The sequence below is a fragment of the Lepidochelys kempii genome, chromosome 9, assembly GCF_965140265.1.
Source record: "Lepidochelys kempii isolate rLepKem1 chromosome 9, rLepKem1.hap2, whole genome shotgun sequence".
NCBI classification, from domain to species: domain Eukaryota; kingdom Metazoa; phylum Chordata; order Testudines; family Cheloniidae; genus Lepidochelys; species Lepidochelys kempii.
The window spans coordinates 47,660,687-47,678,352 of record NC_133264.1 but is presented as its reverse complement, the minus strand read 5'-3'; the positions used below and the strand labels follow the sequence as shown (position 1 = coordinate 47,678,352).

Sequence of the window (17,666 nt, the reverse complement as noted above, 5' to 3'; positions counted from 1 at the left end):
GGGCATGACCATGAACCTGATTATCTTCAGGGTAAAACCTCTTTGACATAGCCTGCCCATCGCGCGCGCGCACACACACACACACACACACACACACACACACACACACACTCTCACTGATCTTGTGAGGGCTGGAAAATATTGACAAGAATGACATTTCAATGAGAAACTGACACCATTTTTTGGAAAACCTGTTAGTTATTTTCTCATTTTCTGCCCAGCTCTGTTAATCTCCCAGCTCTCAGAATGGGGGAGAGAGGTGCAGGAAGAAGAATAAACAGAAGGGCAGGAAGTTGAAAAAAGTTCTTGTTGCCACTCTACTTGCCTCTGGATAGAGCAGTGGGTCTCAAACTTTTGTACTGGTGACCCCTTTCACATAGCAAGCCTCTGAGTGTGACCTCTCTTATAAATTAAAAATACTTTAAAATATATTTAATACCATTATAAATGGTGGAGGCAAAGCAGGGTTTGGGGTGGAGGCTTAAAGCTCGTGACCCCCTGAGGGGTCCCGACCCCCAGTTTGAGAACTCCTGGGCTAGAGGAAGAGAAGTGAAAATGTGATCTTTTAGTGTAATGCCAGTCACACCCACAATTCAGTTTTGTAAGGTGCTTAGGTACCATCATTCTGGAGCCAGATGAAAGCCTAGAGCATGTCTTTGTCATATATGTTTCGTTGTTAAGTCTCCTATCCCTGTGGAATCTAAGCATGGAAGTATTGATCTAACTCAGAGGTGGGCAAACTATGGCCCACGGGCCACATCCGGCCCATGGGACCGTTCTGCCTGGCCCCTGAGCTCCCGGCCGGGGAGACTAGCCCTAGGCCCCTCCCCTGCTGTCCCCCCTCCCCTGCAGCCTAAGCTCACTGTGCTGCTGGCGCAATGCTCTGGGCAGCGGGGCTGCGAGCTCCTGGGGCAGCACAGCTGCAGAGCCCGGCCTGACCCGGTGCTCTGTGCTGCACGATGCATGGCTGGCTCCAGCCGGGTGGCACGGCTTCCTGTCCTGGTGCAGCCATGCCGCCAGCCACCGGTGCTCCAGGCAGCACGGTAAGGGGGCAGTGAGCAGTGGGGGTTGGATAGAGGGTAGGGGAGTTCAGGAGGTGGTCAGGGGCTGGGAGTGTGGATAGGGGTTGGGGCAGTCAGAGAGCAGAGAATAGGGGGGTTGAATGGGGCAGACGTCCCGTGGGGGCTGTCAGAGAACGGGGGGTGGGGGGGGTGGAAGGGGCAGGAGTCCCGGGGGGGCCATCAAGGGGCAAGAAGCAGGAGGGGTCAGATAGGGGGCGGGGGCCGGGCCACGCCTGGCTGTTTGGGGAGGCACAGCCTCCCTTAACCGGCCCTCCATACAATTTCAGAAACCCAATGCAGCCCTCAGGCCAAAAAGTTTGCCTGCCCTGATCTAACTGCAGCACCAATCAGTCATGCTGGTGCTTATTATTTCTTTCTCTCTGTGAGTCACAATGTGCACAGGAGCTATTGACCATGCTTTTCAGGAAAATAAGCATCACTCTCTCATTTTTAAGCACAGCCAAGTACTATGTGCATTACAAAGTGAGGGGAGATTGTTAACAAGGGAGAATATCATTGGGTTAAACGCAGCTATAGCCACTTCCCACCAAAGAGACAGAGTGCTGTTGAATTGAATGGCGTGGCTTTGGGGGGGCCTACACTGGAGAGTGGAGGGAGTTTTCAGCTGGGATGAATGCTCTGAATGCCCCTGTGACCGTACTGCATTAAATGGAAGGGGTTGATTTGCACTCAGCATTCATTGTTACTGCCTTTCTCTGGACATATTTACTAATTTTAGCTGCCTGTTCTCAGCCTATTTGTACTCCCCCCCAACCCACTTCTCTTGCACTGTGCCCGTCATGGAGATGTAGGGACTCAGATACTGGAGTTCTGTGACTGGAGAAGCTGCTCATCATGTCGGCACCCAGACCTTTTTTTGTTATGAACAAATGGAGACTAGGATGGAGGCTGCTAAACCCACTTAACCTGAAGTAGCTTCATTTACGGTGGATGGAAGTTAAATCCGTGTGTCTGTCCATATTTCCAGAGATGTAGCCCCTTATACATCTCCCTCTCCCATGTAGCTCCTGGGCACTGTCCCACTCCACTGATGATCCATTATAATAATAATAATACCTAGCCATGATATACCATGTGCACATTTTCAAAGAACTGCACAAATATTAATCAATCTTCATAATGATCAGGAGATTTAAGTTAAGTGACTTGACCAAATCTAGTCAATAAGCCAGTGCCAGAGCCCAGGATTATTGCTTATGCGTTCTGGGTTCACAGCGCTCAACTAAGCCCACTACACCACACCACTGAATTCAGTGGGAACAGGATTGGGCCCTTATCAATAGCAAGGTCTGATCTGATGAATTTCAGATCTTTTCAGTTCAGCGATTGCAGGCCAATTAATCTGGATTGATTTTGCACTGACTGCCACTGTGATGCAGACGATATTGTGGATCAGAATGGGAGGCAAGTGCTCTAGGTGTGTTGCCAAAATTATTTTGTTTCCCTTCCTTCATGTCAGACCCTGTACCAACCCCACCCATATTACCCCCACGACCCTTCCTGGTGGCACTCCCGGCAAGTGAGACGAAAGAAGCGTCTCCTCTGAATGAAAGTTCCAAGGTGGCAGAAGTCAGCAAACTGTCCCTTTCTGAGACACTACTTCAACGGCTGCAGTCCCAGGACACCAGCAGGTGAGCTATGGTCATTCACTGCTCTCAAGAAATGTAGATAGATGGGCAATCGAATCAACACCGACGCCTTCACGGGAGTTGGTAAGGTGCTGCATTTGGGAAAGGTGTCACTGATATCACAGCTATTTCAGTGCCCTCTATTGTGGGAGAGGGGATGTGGGGCCTGCGTCTAATCTCACACTTATTTTACCCCGTGTAACTCCATGGGCTTCAGAGGAGTCACTCCTGATTTACACAATTAAAGGGAAGTCAGAATCAGGTCCATTCTCTCTTAGACATTAAAGTAATACAGTGGCTACTCCTTAAGGTAGCGCTCATGCTCTGGCATGGAAGAAATGTTCTCCTGAAGTATAAAACAATGTACTGGCCTCCCCCATGAAGAGATTTCCTAACGTATGGTAAGATAATATCGGAGAGGCTAGAATAGTAACCATGTGCCTAAACCATAGAGATTGTGGGCCAGATCCTTAACGTGTGCAAATTGGCAAGTCTTCATTGGTTGCAATGGAGTTACACTGATTTATGCCAGCTGAGGGTCTGGCCCCATCTAAGTATGTGGCTGTCTGAATACATCACGCACCATAGCCTGTTGAATCTGGACACCCATTCAAGCATCAGAGGAAGCTGGTTACATCTAGGGTGACCAGATCCTCAGTGTTAAAAATCAGGACATGTGTCTATGGGCCAGGGCTCAGGGAGCAAGTTACAGCAAAGGGAAGCTAATTTGGTGTTCTGTCAGGGAGGTAGGACAGGGGGCTGACTGGGTAGGTGGCAAGCTGGGAGATATCTACTTTGATTGGCTGCCTTCGCTGTTCCATCTGCCTACTTGGAAAAGAGCAGCCAGTCAGAACTTTCTGTACTAGCTGAGGGATGAAACAGCCAGTAAACTTTGACTGCTTCATCCCTCAGCATGGGTAGAGGTGCCAATCCCCACTCATTAAGGACCCAACTGGAGCCTCTCATCCAGCCTCTGTTTTCAGATTCTAATCAGGCTTTGTCTGAGGCAGAAGCTTCGAAGAAGAAGTCAGCCATGGAGACAAGAGCAAAAGTCCTGGCTCCCCCAACACTCTCAGGCTGCCAGCCCCCAGCCTCTTCACCACACACCAACCCTACAGGAGACCTACTAATCACTCCCCTCACACCATAGCTCCCTCTCAGTCACGACTGCAACTCCTTATCTCCCACCCCAGGACAGCATTCATCCTATTGCAGTGGGGAATCCTCAGGCAAAGTCTAAGAATTCCATTCCCCCCATCACCACCACTTAGAAGGGAATATTGACATTGAAGAACAAGGCAAGCCACACAGGAGTATGTCTTAGCCGTGGAGGTTTCTGCTTCAGACAAAACTCAGCTGCCTGATGGTTGGGGACAGTAGGGGGGCAGCTGGTTTCCTTACTTGCGTCAGTCTTTTTCACAGTGTTTCTGAGGAACACCTAAAGTTAATCCAGGATTATCTGCGAGTTCACATCACCAGCGACTTTGAGATGGTGCAGATGGGCTCCAGCAGTCTCCCCCAGCTGAAGAAACTGCTCACAGTGCTCTGCAAAGGGCTCTTCAGGTAACTGGAGCCTAATTTTCAGAGAAGGCAATATAATGTCATGACACTGTCAAAGGTAGGTGCCATTTGAATTGTGAACCCATATTTCCAGCACAGCAAAACTGCTTATCCTTAAAAACGGGTAGTAAGACAATGGTCTCATGGCCTATGGGGTCAAAGGCCAGGAGCCAGATGCTCATGCTCCAGTGAGGTTCAGATGATTTATGCCACCTGAGATTCTGGCCCTGGGACATTAAATCTGCCTGAAACACACAGCTATAGCAGGTAAGTTTTTCCTGGGGGTGGTTTCAGTTAATAGAGTATTACTTATTTTATACTTTGTTTAGAAAGAAACAAAGCCAAAATGCATTAAAGGATTAGCTGAATAGGATTAGTTTAGGAACAGATATAAATGGCACCTCCAGAATCATCAAGTAAAAGTCGTATATAAAAAAACCCACATATTGCTGTATGACTATTCTCTCCAAACCCCGACTCTCCTCTCAATTACAGCAGGGAGAACCTGGGATGATTTTATTGAAATCATTGTCAAGGTGGAGTGAGCAGAGAAACAGGCCCCTACTCCAGTATGGTTTCCATTACAAGTACCCCTTCCCTATCCAGAGCCCAGACTGACCTATACCCAGCAAAAGCCCAAGTACCAGTCAGGATCTGATTGCTCCTCAAGCTTCCTCCCTATTCTGAAACAAACAAGGCGCTCAGCCCTCAGATCCCAGGGAGAGCATCTGGATGCCTGACCATCAACAGAGAGGTCCTGTACCTCCACGCTGGCTCAGGGGCCCACAGCACCCTTTTCCACACTGGCTCCTTGGCAGCTAGGCTCCCACAGAATTCGCACAGAGCTGGGGGGAGGCGGATGGGCCAGCTGGTGTAAATCGGAGTGGCTCAGTTGAAGTGACTGGAGTTACTCAAGTTATACCATATGAGGATTGGCTGAGTGTGCATTCCCCTTCTCTGGCCTGACTCCAGCCCTCCCCAGGGAGAGGATCCAGGGAGGTCGGGAAGTGGGGGGTATGATGCTGCAGAACCAGCACTTCCTTTTCTGTGCCCCTCAGCTGGGTTTCAGTTCTCTACAGTCACGGAGTGGGGAAGGTCTCATGTGCTCTGTTATTAGCAAACCCTGAATAATGCGATCCCACAGCCAGCAAAATCAGGACTGAATCTTTTCCATTGCTAAACTGCCTCAAATAGGGCTGTGCTGTTATTCCAATGAAGGCCAAGCTGGCTTTTCCCAGAAGGGAGTTCGAATGCATCGCTACTCTGTGCTATACTCATCGCTATCTGTACTCTGTGTGTTTTTGTACCCCTCATCGCCCTTCAAGGGGATAAGAAAGTCTTAAAAAAGAAAACCTACTGATATCAAATGTTCTCAAGCATCAAAGCTGCTCTTCCAATTGTCAGTGTCCCTTTAACATTTGTAGTGAGAGGGCACAGAAAATCTAGTGCCCGCTTCAAACATTACCGGGCCAAATTCTCTACTGGTGAAAGTCCATTGACATCAGTGGAGTTGCACCAACAGACAATTATCCCCACCTTCCACCCCTTGTTTAGTGGTATATATTTATGGACTAATCTGTTGTCATCCTGGGAATTAATGACATCTTAATATAATTAGTCTAACTGGGCAGATTTTCAAAGACCTGTGCGATTGGTGAGATGCACCAAATGCAATTCTTTTCATGGGCAATCACCCACAACATGGAGATGTCTAATTATATATATAATTGCCCAATTTGCATATGCAATTTCCCACATGGAAATGCAGGATTCTTTCTTATGGAGGGGACCTGATCTAAAATCCAGTGAAGTCAGTGGAAAAACTCCCACTGATTTCAATGGGCTTTGGATCAAATTCCAGTCAGGCACTCAGTTTGTGTGGCTCAGGTAATAAGAGACTTTCAAAATCAGCCCACGGAGCTGTTGTGCTATTTGAAAATGGAATTGATTTGATGTATCCCATCCAATTTCTTCTCCCTCCTGCAATTTCCTGCCAAAATCTGTACCAATAATCTTGGTATCATTTCATTTCAGTGGATTTGCCTTCTCAATTATCCTGTGAACTCCTAATAACTTGAGGCCATTTCTCCTTCTTTGTCTTCCATATCAATCAGCTTTCTCTAATAAACCGCTTTCCTGCAGATCAGATTTTCTCAGGAGTGTGTGCATTCTAGCCATAGAACCTAGCGTTCTCCCATAATTTACTAATTTTCAAATACCTGGGCACTTACTTGCTTTATGTAGCTCCCTTAATCTCTGCTGTAGCTTGCAGCCTCTCTAGCTGAATCCCCCTTTCAAGATGCAGAAATTTAATTTATTCAGTGACATTACCTAATTTTAGCCTTCATTCACCTCAGCTTCTTTCCCAGCTGCATTGTGGGATTCAGCCTGAAATCTGCAGCTTGTTCTCAGGCAGCTGTGTTTTCTTTTTCATAACTGGATTTTATTTTAACAAAGCCTTGGGGAGGGGAAAAATTGCAAATCGCAGGCTCAATTGGCACTAATGCCCCATCTTTAGTTGTATAATGTCCCTCCCTAGCCCCCTCTAATCTCACATCGTTTAGAGATGGGTGAGATGATATATTTTACTGGACCAGCTTCTCCTAGTGAAAGAGACAAGCTTTTGACAGACACAGAGCTCTTCTTTGGGTGACCTGAAGACTTTAAGGAGAACTCTGTGTCAGCTCAAAAGCTTGCCTCTTTCACCAGAAGAAGTTGGTCCAGTAAAAGATATCACATCACCCACCTTGTCTTGCTAATGTCCTGAGACCAACATGGCTACATCAACACTGCACATAGCCCGGGGATAGCTGTTGTCAGACCCACGTGACACTGCATTCAGTTTAAAGGTTGAGAGCTTTTCTTTGATGTCCACTAGCTGATATATGCCTGTGCTGGCATCAGACTGTGGGTAAGATGTGACTGCAAATGTTAGCAAGGGAAAGGGGATGTTTTCTGGAACTGCATGTCCTCCTTTGGGGTGGGGGTTAGAAGGTTGTTTACAGCTTAGTAATGGGCAGAACTGGGCTAACTGTTCAAAGGGACCAATTTACTGGTGACCGTAGGTCCTTTTCCAGTTCATGAGTTACCCATCAAGAAATGCAGGGCCAACGTCTGAGCTGCAGCTAAGGAGCACTCCACACAGCTGAGGGGGAGCAGGGAAGGGCTGCAGAGTAACTTTTGCACCCCTGCCTCCCCTACTCCTTAGCCAGCTCAGCAAAGGGCCAGTTCCTGGCATGAATTAGAGCAGTCTGAAGGTTGCTTTCAACTGCACCAGCTGCTACTTGCCTCCAGGGTCACCAGGCTGTAAAGATGCCCAGGCCAAGTACTCTGCCTCAGGAGCAGAGGTATGGGCAGGAGCACGGAGGCTGCAAGATCAGTGGCTGAACCTCTCCCAAAGATTCCCATAGTCAGGGGGTATCCTCAGAGGGGGCTGGGCAAAGCTTTAGGGGGAACTTTAGGGGAACTTTGTGCCAGCACAGCCACGGATCTTCCTGCAGATGTATGGGGAGGTGTTCCTCATTCAGAATTCCTTACAGGGTTTGGGTGGACATATTTCACAGTGCGAGTTATGGGTGAGCTGTTCAGCTTGACTGTTTCAGGCAATCACTTCATCATTCCCTACCTGATCGGTCACCTAAACATGGTGTTATTTCTGCTCTCTGATTGCATGACTCCCACAAGAAGCTTTTAAGATGGCTGCTCAAACACTTCTGGCGCCAATACTTATGCAAATATAGATGGACAGAAGTGTTCGTGACACTTCTGTGAAGATTCGCATGAATAAAATTTTACTCACACAGCAGTTCAAAGGAAGAAAAAGAAAGAGGTGTGAATGCAATTAAAACCACTTTGTGGTTTGGTTGAGCACAAATGCCAGTAAATACCCTTCTGCATTCTTCCCCAAGTCTGACCTGTGTGTTACATTAAGCTGCACTTTATGGAAAAGTGCCTCAGAGCGAGCCATTCTCACATAAGAAACGGCCAAGCAGTGGGTTTTTCTGTGGTTGCTGTTGTTCAGAACTGTACGGTCTGTGCTGCACATTGCTTCAAAGTAGATATATTGTAATTGTTTCCAGGTGGTTTGTCTAGTAGAACTTCTCCCAGAGCTTCTAATACTACCTCTTTTCTGATAGGGCCTGAACCAAAGTCCGCTGATGTTAGTGGGAGTTTTAGGGACAGGATAACTTAAAAAGTTCAAAACAGAACAGTTTTGTGACATAGAACTGAGAACCTAGGAGGACTTGGTTCCCAGTTCCGCCACAGACTTCCTGCATGACTTTGCCAAGTCACTTAGGCTGAAATTTCAAATGTGGGTGCCTGGCTTAGGCCATTGAATACATATTTAGGCACCTAAATAAGTAGCTCGATTTTCAGAGACCGCAGGTGTATGCTCACTGTAGCGCCTTTTCCAGAGAACTAGATGGAGAAACTGGTGCATTCGTACCTATGAAAATGAGGGGACTTGTTAGTACTGGCTACTAATTAGGCACAATGTCGCATTATTCTCCATGTCCACCTTGGCCTGCAGGACCTAGCTGCTCTGCCAGTACTAAGTCTGGTCTTTAGCAGAGTGTCATTTGTGCCAAGTTCATACAAAGATTTTGTGATGGACAAGCATCCTCTGGGCTCACTAAATTAATTTCATTTGTAACCTACCCTTGATTTGAATTCAGAAAATTAAAGCTGGTTCATTTTACAGCCACAGTTCCACTTGTCCCCTTATTGCATTTGTTGAAAAATATATCTTTGTATTTCCTCCTTCACTGTGCTGTCCCAGCTTCCGGAGCTGTAAGGAGTTCTGTTCAAATGAGCTGTTGCTGATGCATTAGCTGCCATCCTAACCCTGCTGCGCTGTCCTGATCTTTCAGGGTTGGCACTGACCTCACTGGGTATGTCTACACTGCAATCAAAGGTGTGAATGCAGCTCAGATTGGCATACCCACACTAGCTTTAATTAGCTGGCATGTCTATGAATAGCAGCATAGGTGTGGTAGCAAGGGCTTCAGCGTGGGCTGTCGGAGCTTGCTGGGCAGCTTAGGGATATACTCAGGTTGAAGCCCGTGCCACTACTTCTTCACTGCTATTCTTAGCTGCACTAGCTAGTTTAAAGCTCGCATGGTTCTGTCTACTCATGCTGCATTCATACCCCTAACGCAGTGTAGACACCCACATTGACTCCGTACTGACTATGCATCATTAACTGGTTTTGTGCTTTATCCTTCTTTCATTGCCCCATGTGACCTTGCCCCAGGTTCCCCACACAAACCCTGCATTGTCCTTTGACATGTCTTTGTATTCTCAGTGAGGCGTCTCGGACTCTCCCTTCCCTGGAGTCCATCCAGAAGGTTTTTGACCAGCAGCTGCCCCCTGGTATCCATCAACGTTCTCAAGTAAGTTCTACTGGAAGAAGCGGGGAAAGGTGGCCACGGAGGAGTGATAGTTTCTGTCAGGCACAGACGCGGGGGAGGGAGGACTTTCTGAGCTTGGGACACAACAATGACCATGAATTTAGATGATTGGTTAACACTTTTGTTCTCTTTAGCCTGTTTCTGGCTGCAGTGCACTGGGCACACAGTGAGTTATTTAACCACGGATTCAGCTAACTCATAGTCTTCTCCATCCTCTCCCATACCCCTGTCCCAAAGAGAGAATGCAGCAAAGTGCCTCAGTCGTTCCTACTTCCAACCTCTATCAACCTGTGACCCAGAATTGCAAATTTTTCCTTCCATCAGCTTAATTCCTCTGGATGGTCAGTGTCTTTTTGTGACAAATGCTTCCCTCCTTCCATCAAACCACCTCAATCCTGTGTCCAACCTCTTCCGTCCTGCGGCCCAGAAAACCAGTAGTCCAATCTGCATGTTCAACCCATGGACCAGTAATACAAATCTGTCTTTCTATCATCAACCATCCAACTCCTCTGCATGTCCAGCCTCTGACCTATGTACCAGATTGGCAAGGTTGTCCTCCCACCAGCCCAACTTTCCTGCATGTTCAGTCACATTCTGTGCCGCTGCGCTTCACGTTATGGATTAAACTTTGATGATGTAAAACACACTGCTGCTAACAGCTGTTTCTGGCAGGTGGTGTGAACTATGAGCTTCTTTGGGTCTGGTACTCATTGTTCTCTCTCTTTTTTTTCTTCTTCTTCTTCTTCTTTTTTTAATGCTGTTGTTACCAGTTGCTTGGGGAAGCCAGTCCAGTCAATGTTGTGTTGAAGCTCAATCAGCTGATCTCTTTGCTGTCCTCGGCTGAAGAAAAGGTAGAGATTTATAATTATCTTGTGTTCCTATCTGCTTCTGGCTTTATTTATGCTCCTTTCATGCTCAGAGAAATCCATCTCTGTAATAAGAATTCTCCTGCAATGCCTTTATTACTTCCTTCTCTGATCCCCCTCAAGTGAAGTGTAGAGTCACCAAATAGATACCCATATGCATGAAATTTTACAGGTGAAAACACTGTTGATTGAAGGTCCTGATTCAACACATCGGCGTTCTCTCATCCCTCCTGTAACCTTTGAGGTAAATAGACTTTGTCAGCAATGCTTATTGTATTACAGAAGAACACAAGACATGTAGGAATGTCTCGATGTCTTAAGTTTCTGGATACTGTGCTCTGCTACAGTAGAGATAATACAGTTATATCTCAGTGCCTGGAGTCCCTGGGTGCTCTATGGTACTGTAGTAGGGGCCATGTCTTAAAGCTCTCTGTTCGGAGTGATGTAAGTGGGTCAGGCCATGCAGATGTTTCTCTGTGCATTGATTTAGGTATTGCTTTTCCTCGTACAATTGACTGAAGTTTAGAAAAATGGCTTATGAAAAATCTCTCCCTTTTCCAATAGGTGAAAGCAGATTCTCTAGGAATTTCCCAGAAAATACACCTCAAAGTTGATGTGGAGATGGGGAAATTGATTATCAAGAAAGCCAAGGATGGTCCTGAAGACAAGTTTTATAACCATAAGAAAAGTAAGGTGCCCTGAGTCACAAATAAGGGGTTAGTCCTCTAGATCCCAGTGGGAATTTTGTCATTGACTTCAGTGGGAGCAAGGTTTGGTCCAATGTGTATATTAGTCTGTTATGCTGAGAGTTTGGTTCTACTGCAAGGCATCAGTAAACCTAGATCGCTTGTCTCCAAGGCAGTTTTCAGTGAATAGGAAGTCAATGCTGTGGTAAATGGCTCTTTCTGAGAGTTAGTTTACAATCCCATGGCTTTCAGTTAAGTTAAGACAATGGCAGCATGTCTGCAAGGAAAACAGCATCCCTTGATCAAAGGTATTTCCAATTTCTGCCCTAGTATGGATCAAGGAGGTAAGCCGCAAAGATATAAACATCTCAGAGATGTTAGGCCAAAACTGGTGTGAGTCCATCTCTTTCCTAGGTACGCTGCACCCACAAAAGGGTCTGTTTGGAAAAGCGAGGTCTTGAGAAGGCATTAGTGTTCTTGCTCTCAAGATCAGTGCTCAGCCAGTGGCTGTTTGTACTGCTGTCATGTTTGTTACTTTGGCCTGGTCTGCACAATTTAGGTCAACATTGCTATGGCGCTCAGGGTGTGAAAAATCCATACCCCAGAGTGCTGTAGCTAGACCTACCTAATCCCTGGTGTAGATGCAGCTAGGCTGGCAGAAGAATGCTTCCGTTAACCTAGCTGCTATTGCTCGGGAAGGTAGAGTTCCTACAGTGACAGAAAAGCCTCTTTGGTCGCTGTAACCTACACAATGCCATAGCACCTGAGCCGCTGTAGCACCTGAAGTGTCGCCATGGTGTTAGTATCATTAGGGGAGAGCGGTGGTAGTTGTTTGTTTGCTGTGAAGGCCTATTTAAAATGGTTCTCTTTATCCCTGGTTAGGTCCCTGCTAAAACAATTGGTGAAAGATTTTTATTAGGGAAAAGCTATTTTTCTAATTCCCCTCTAGCCTCTAACTCCAAACACTGCAGAGATTAGCAGAGGCAGAACTATCAACTCAGGCTCCATCCTCATGAGGAAAACAACCCGTTGCTGACCATAGTTTTGAGCTAAACCTCCACAGCTGATTTTCCCCAGCTGGGGTTCAGAATTGCTTAGCTGCTGATGTACATGGGACCGAACCATCTCCGCCATCAGATTGGCTTTCACCTTCTCTTCCACAGATGCTCAGACGAAGGAGTATAAATTGTCTGCTTGGGATGCAGAAAGGGCACGAGGTTGGGTTGAACACCAGGCAGGAGGAGCTATTTGTGACTCTTGTTCAGGGTATAAATGTAATCCCTGGAGGAAAGTCTCTTGCTGACTGCACCTGCATGTTGTTTCTGCTGATCCATTCCAAAAGCTCTCTGAGACTACTACCCTGACCAGCCAAACAGAACTAATCAAAACGCTGAGAAATGGCCAGACTTAAAGGACCAGATTGTCCCTGGTGTTGCTGCACAAGGAGCTCTCCTCCTTCCCCCGTGTGTCCCATAGAGGCCTAGCAACAATTGCAGTCCCTGCACATCAGGAACAGTTGTTATAGCTGAAGTACTGTCGGTCGGTCTCAGTGCCGAAGCTACTGCAACCATCTTTGTCATATTTTTGGTTCCAGGCTCTGTATAACACCCTTTTTCAGAGGCAGAATTGACAGGAATGTGTGCTTAGCGGGGGTCTCCCAATGCAGGGCAAAGAGAGCCTCAGAGTTCAGAATGAGTGATCTCTTGGAGCATGCTGCTTCCGGCAGCCAGTTCTAGTGAGCAGAGGAGGATTTCTCTGGTTTCTGCAGATACAGTTTCTGGGTCTCTGGTTTCTGAAGTTGACAGCCCACCTCTGCTTAGTCCTGCAGCTCATCAAGTCCCAGAAGTTCCCTAACAAACTGGTGATCGTACTGGAGACTGAAAGAGAGAAAACACAGCGGAAAGAATATGTTTTTGCTGACTCTAAGGTACACGACAACGTCTTTCCTCACTTTATCCCAGGAGCACCAGGATGGGCCTGAGGGCAGTGAGCCTCGGCAGAGGACTAACCAGGGCATTTATAGGATTTTAATCTGCTCTGCATAAATGAGATTAATCATATAATGTGAGAGCATCCAGAGAATGCAGGAGAGAATGGGCGACGTGTTCAGCAACAGTATAATAATAACCCCTGCTATATCAATGAGGGTCTGGGAAAGGGAAGGAGGCAGATTAGGACTGCGCCATTCATTGGCTGCTCAATGGCTGGCAAAGGCAGGAGTCAACCGCGGAGCAGTTACACCAGAATCGTTCACCAGCCTTGAATCCCACTTGTCTCGACTAGGATATCAGGGTGTGATGTAACACATGCTAGCTTCCGTGTTTGGAAACTCCAGTGCAGACAAAGCACACTGCCTTTACCATGTGCCAGTCTTTAACCTGACCAGTTTAACACGTGTCAGAGTAGTACACTGCCTTGTCTCCACTAGGCTTTTGGAACACTCTAGTTAACACATCCTAACAACACACCTTTTCTCCTGAGAAGGTACCATAAACAAAGCAACCTCCCTGCAGACTAGTAGAGATAAGGCTGATCTGCCCTTTAGATATTCTGGGCACTTCCCTATTCAATTAGTTCTTCTTTCAGAAGAAGCTGAGATTCTGGCTAACGAGACAGCCATCTCATTAGCTGTCTCTCTGTTCCTCTGGGTGTAGAAAAGAGAAGGGTTCTGCCAGCTTCTGCAGCAGATGAAGAATAAACACTCTGAGCAACCAGAGCCTGACATGATCACCATCTTCATTGGGACCTGGAACATGGGTATGTGCTGCCTTCTCATCTAGTCCTTCATACATTCCTCCAGACACTTATCTCGACCTTGACATTGGCCTGCTTCAACGTGGGGACTTTTGGACGCCACATTTCCTATTCACTCAGTAAGGGACTTGCTCACAGGGACTGTGTTCCACTAGGACAGGAGCGAAATTGAGTCTCTAGGCCAGGTTTTCGCATGCACCTTGGCCCCTTTGCATTGCTCCAGCGTAAAGGGGCCATAATGCCAATGTGACCATGGTCGGGGGAAAGGGGAGTGTCCAGTCACTGCACTCCAGCTATTTCTGCATCTGATTAGGAGAAACCACCCATCTTGGGATTGAAAAGAGAATTTAATAGCAGGGCTCTTTGTCTGGGGAACCCAAAATGAATCTGTTTTTCCCATTTGGGGAATGTACGTTTGTTCTGATGGATGTGAGCTGATAGGTTAATGCCATTAATCTCACAGACCCTGATCCTCAGCTGCAGCCACAATGAACTCAGGGCTGTCTTTGGAATGTTCCAGCCTCGAGCCGAATAGCCAGTGAGAGCTGGCTGCCAGTGGCTTCCATGGGCAGCTCCAACAGATGGGAATTGTCAGAGTACAGAGATGCTCCTGCCAATGCCCCCTTTTCCCCAGGAATGAGGAGGCATAGCACCAACTCCATCCCCTATAGCATCCCCTCTGCCAGGCACAAAGCAGGATCTGGCCCATAGTACGTCATTTGGGCATAAAGTCCATTGTCTCCCCCTGGATGTGTGCATAGCTCTGTGGGTTTGTGTGCCTTTTTATTCATGTGCTGTGTATAGCCTTGAGGTTTTGACTGCAAGTGTTTTGATTCACTGTGGTTTTGGATTTGCTGCTAAAGGTGCTGCTCCTCCCCCAAAGAAGATCACATCCTGGTTTCTCTCCAAGGGGCAGGGAAAGACACGGGATGACTCCGCTGACTACATCCCCCATGACATTTATGTCATTGGCACCCAGGAGGACCCCCAAGGGGAGAAGGAATGGCTGGAAGTTCTAAGACAATCCTTGCAGGAAATCACCAGTATCAGCTTTAAAGTGGTGAGGAATCATGTCAGCTCAGAGCAAAGTGAGGATAGCACACTCCCCTAGCAGCTAGGAGAGACACAGGAATAACCAGCCCCAGGCCCACGCCTCCCTGCTCTCGAAGCGCCACATTGCTGGGACCATCCTGCTGACAGAGAGGGGACTGAACATGTCTATGGACTCCATTACTCTTGAATCAGCTAGATGGACTGCTCCCAGCAATGCCCTATGCCGAGTCTGAGCCCAGAGCCAGCCCCAGTGCTCCCAGTGCCTTCCAGCTGGGGCATGAAGGATGGATCTTGGCCTTGGATTCACCCCCTCCCCCACAGTAGCACACTTACTTGCAATTAGGCCACTGCCATGGGAATGTCCCTCTTAAGAAGAGAACATTTTAAAATTATTGGCGTATCTTTCGAGACTGCTCTGCCCTCATTCTCTCTCTCTCTGTGAGCTCTGGCACTTTTTATTCCAGGTTATAATAAAGTTTAGGACTGACTAAACTGTGTTAGAAGCAAGTTTGACCACTCCTGAGTTTCAGTGAGGGTGAGGAACAGTTTTAATCATATCTGAAAGGTCACTGTGTATGGGGCCCCTAAGTGGCTCTTAGAATTTGCCTGTGAACAAATAAAGTTGTCTTTTGTGTAACCAAGGTGATCTAGGGATTAATGTGAGCATATCTGCATGCTTGGAATTGCGCATGTTCTCCCCACCCACACAATCTAAGAACATGGGTCCATCGCTCAAAGAAAAATCTGAGTCAGTGAGTCCAAGTAGGTTGGGAAAGCCTTGGACACACCAGATGTGTCCGGTGTCTCTGTGCCATGATATAACCATCAGTTTCCCATCCCCTGACAGATAGCAATCCATACACTCTGGAACATCAGGATTGTCGTTCTGGCCAAGCCAGAACATGAGAACCGGATAAGTCACATCTGCACAGACAACGTGAAGACAGGAATCGCAAACACGCTGGGTAAGGAGACAGAAGCAAATCTAATCAGAGCGTCATCCACTCTGTGCCCACGGGGACTCTTGAAATGAACAGTTCTCTCTCAGAAAGGTTACTTTGCGTCATGCTGAAGTGACCCTGGTCTTCCCCAACCAGGCATATATGAATCCCAGCATAGGCACCCTGACGTCCTCTCAACCCCCAGCTCTGTCCAAGGCCCCACCCCCACTCCACCCCTTCCTCCAAGTCCCACCCCTCCTCTTCCCGCCCCCTGCCTCTTCCCTGCCTCTGTGTGCCCCGTCCCTGCTCCTCCCCCTCCCTCCCTCCCTCCCAGCGCCTTCTGTACGCTGTGGAACAGCTGATCGCAGGAAGCAGAAGGGGCTGGGGGTGGGGGAGGACTTGATCAGTAGGGCTGCTGGTGGGCGAGAGGCACTGGGGGAGGAAGCTTGGCTGCCAGTGGGTGCTAAGCACCCGCTAATTTTTTTCTGGAGCACCCATGGACCACCCATGGAGTTGGCACTGTGAATCCTAGCCCTGCTTAGATAGACTTGCCTCCACCAACATGGACACCACTTTACCTGGGGGTGGGTGGTGGGAGGGGGAAATTGTCTTTCTACTCAATCCTGGGCTCATAAATTTCCCCAGTAAAGACTTCAGCCTGAGTGGGAGGGATTCCCCTTTCCGGGTTGCAGATGGAAATTAAATTAGCTTTCTTAAAATTTATTTATTTTGCCTTCTTCCGAAAAACTTTCCCTGAACATTTTTCTATACATGATAATTCTTCCTGCACTGATTAAGTCTGCCTCTCCCTCTCCCTCTACCCCATCCCCCATTTCACTTCAGAAGTGTCATGTTCTTTATTATCTTTCTACTGCTCAGCCTGGAGGTGGATTGATTTCTTGATGGTTTTTGCCTCTTGTTTTTCCCAGGCAATAAAGGAGCTGTGGGAGTATCATTCATGTTTAATGGAACCTCCTTAGGGTTTGTTAACAGCCATTTGACTTCAGGAAGTGAAAAGAAACACAGGTGAAATATGTCATTGTCTTTCAAGTGCAGGTGTTGATGTCCACGGTCAACCTGTGGAACTCATTTCCAGGGGATATTGTGAAAGCTAAAAGTATAACTGGCTCAAAAAAGAATGAGATAAGTTCATGGAGGATAGGTCCATCTGTGGCTATTAGCCAAATTGGTCATGGATGCAGCCCCATGCTCTGGGTGTCCCTAAACCTCTGACTGCCAGAAGATGGGACTGCACAACAGGGGATGGATCACTCACTAATTGCCCTGTTCTGTTCATTCCCTCTGGAGCACATGGCACCAACCACTGTCAGAAACAGGGTACTGGGCTAGATGGACTATTGGTCTGATCCAGTCTGGCTGTTCTTATGTTAGGAATTGCTGGGTGATGTTCTCTGGCCTGTGCTATGGAGGAGGTCAGATTAAATGATCACCAGGGTCCCTTCTGGCCTTAAAATCTATTATATGTTCACTGTGAATGCGGCTTTGGCTCACCAGACTAGAAGCTGCTGAGTACCCCAGTCAGTGCCTAAGTTCCCTCTAAGCTGCGTGGCCACGCAGCTGCTTATTAAGCACCGCACAGGCGCTCAGGGCTGTGGCATGGAGAGATGCCTCTCCCCAAGCCCTGGACCTGCTGCAGCCCCCAGTCCCAACCCAGCCCGGCCCCA

The 17,666-nt window shown here is 47.6% G+C and overlaps 1 protein-coding gene across 4 annotated transcripts in view; it reads left to right on the top strand.

The window, feature by feature from the left end:
• Positions 1-17,666, top strand: part of INPP5D (inositol polyphosphate-5-phosphatase D) — an 89,475-nt gene that overhangs the window by 53,538 nt on the left and 18,271 nt on the right. For all 4 annotated transcript variants that reach the window (XM_073360195.1, XM_073360194.1, XM_073360193.1 and 1 more), the window contains 11 exons: positions 2,542-2,713; positions 4,133-4,273; positions 9,576-9,663; positions 10,452-10,532; positions 10,720-10,791; positions 11,112-11,235; positions 13,054-13,160; positions 13,888-13,990; positions 14,851-15,047; positions 15,888-16,005; positions 16,911-17,007. In XM_073360195.1, the coding sequence (XP_073216296.1) occupies positions 2,542-2,713; positions 4,133-4,273; positions 9,576-9,663; positions 10,452-10,532; positions 10,720-10,791; positions 11,112-11,235; positions 13,054-13,160; positions 13,888-13,990; positions 14,851-15,047; positions 15,888-16,005; positions 16,911-17,007 (1,300 nt within the window). The remainder of the gene's footprint in view (positions 1-2,541; positions 2,714-4,132; positions 4,274-9,575; positions 9,664-10,451; positions 10,533-10,719; positions 10,792-11,111; positions 11,236-13,053; positions 13,161-13,887; positions 13,991-14,850; positions 15,048-15,887; positions 16,006-16,910; positions 17,008-17,666) is intronic.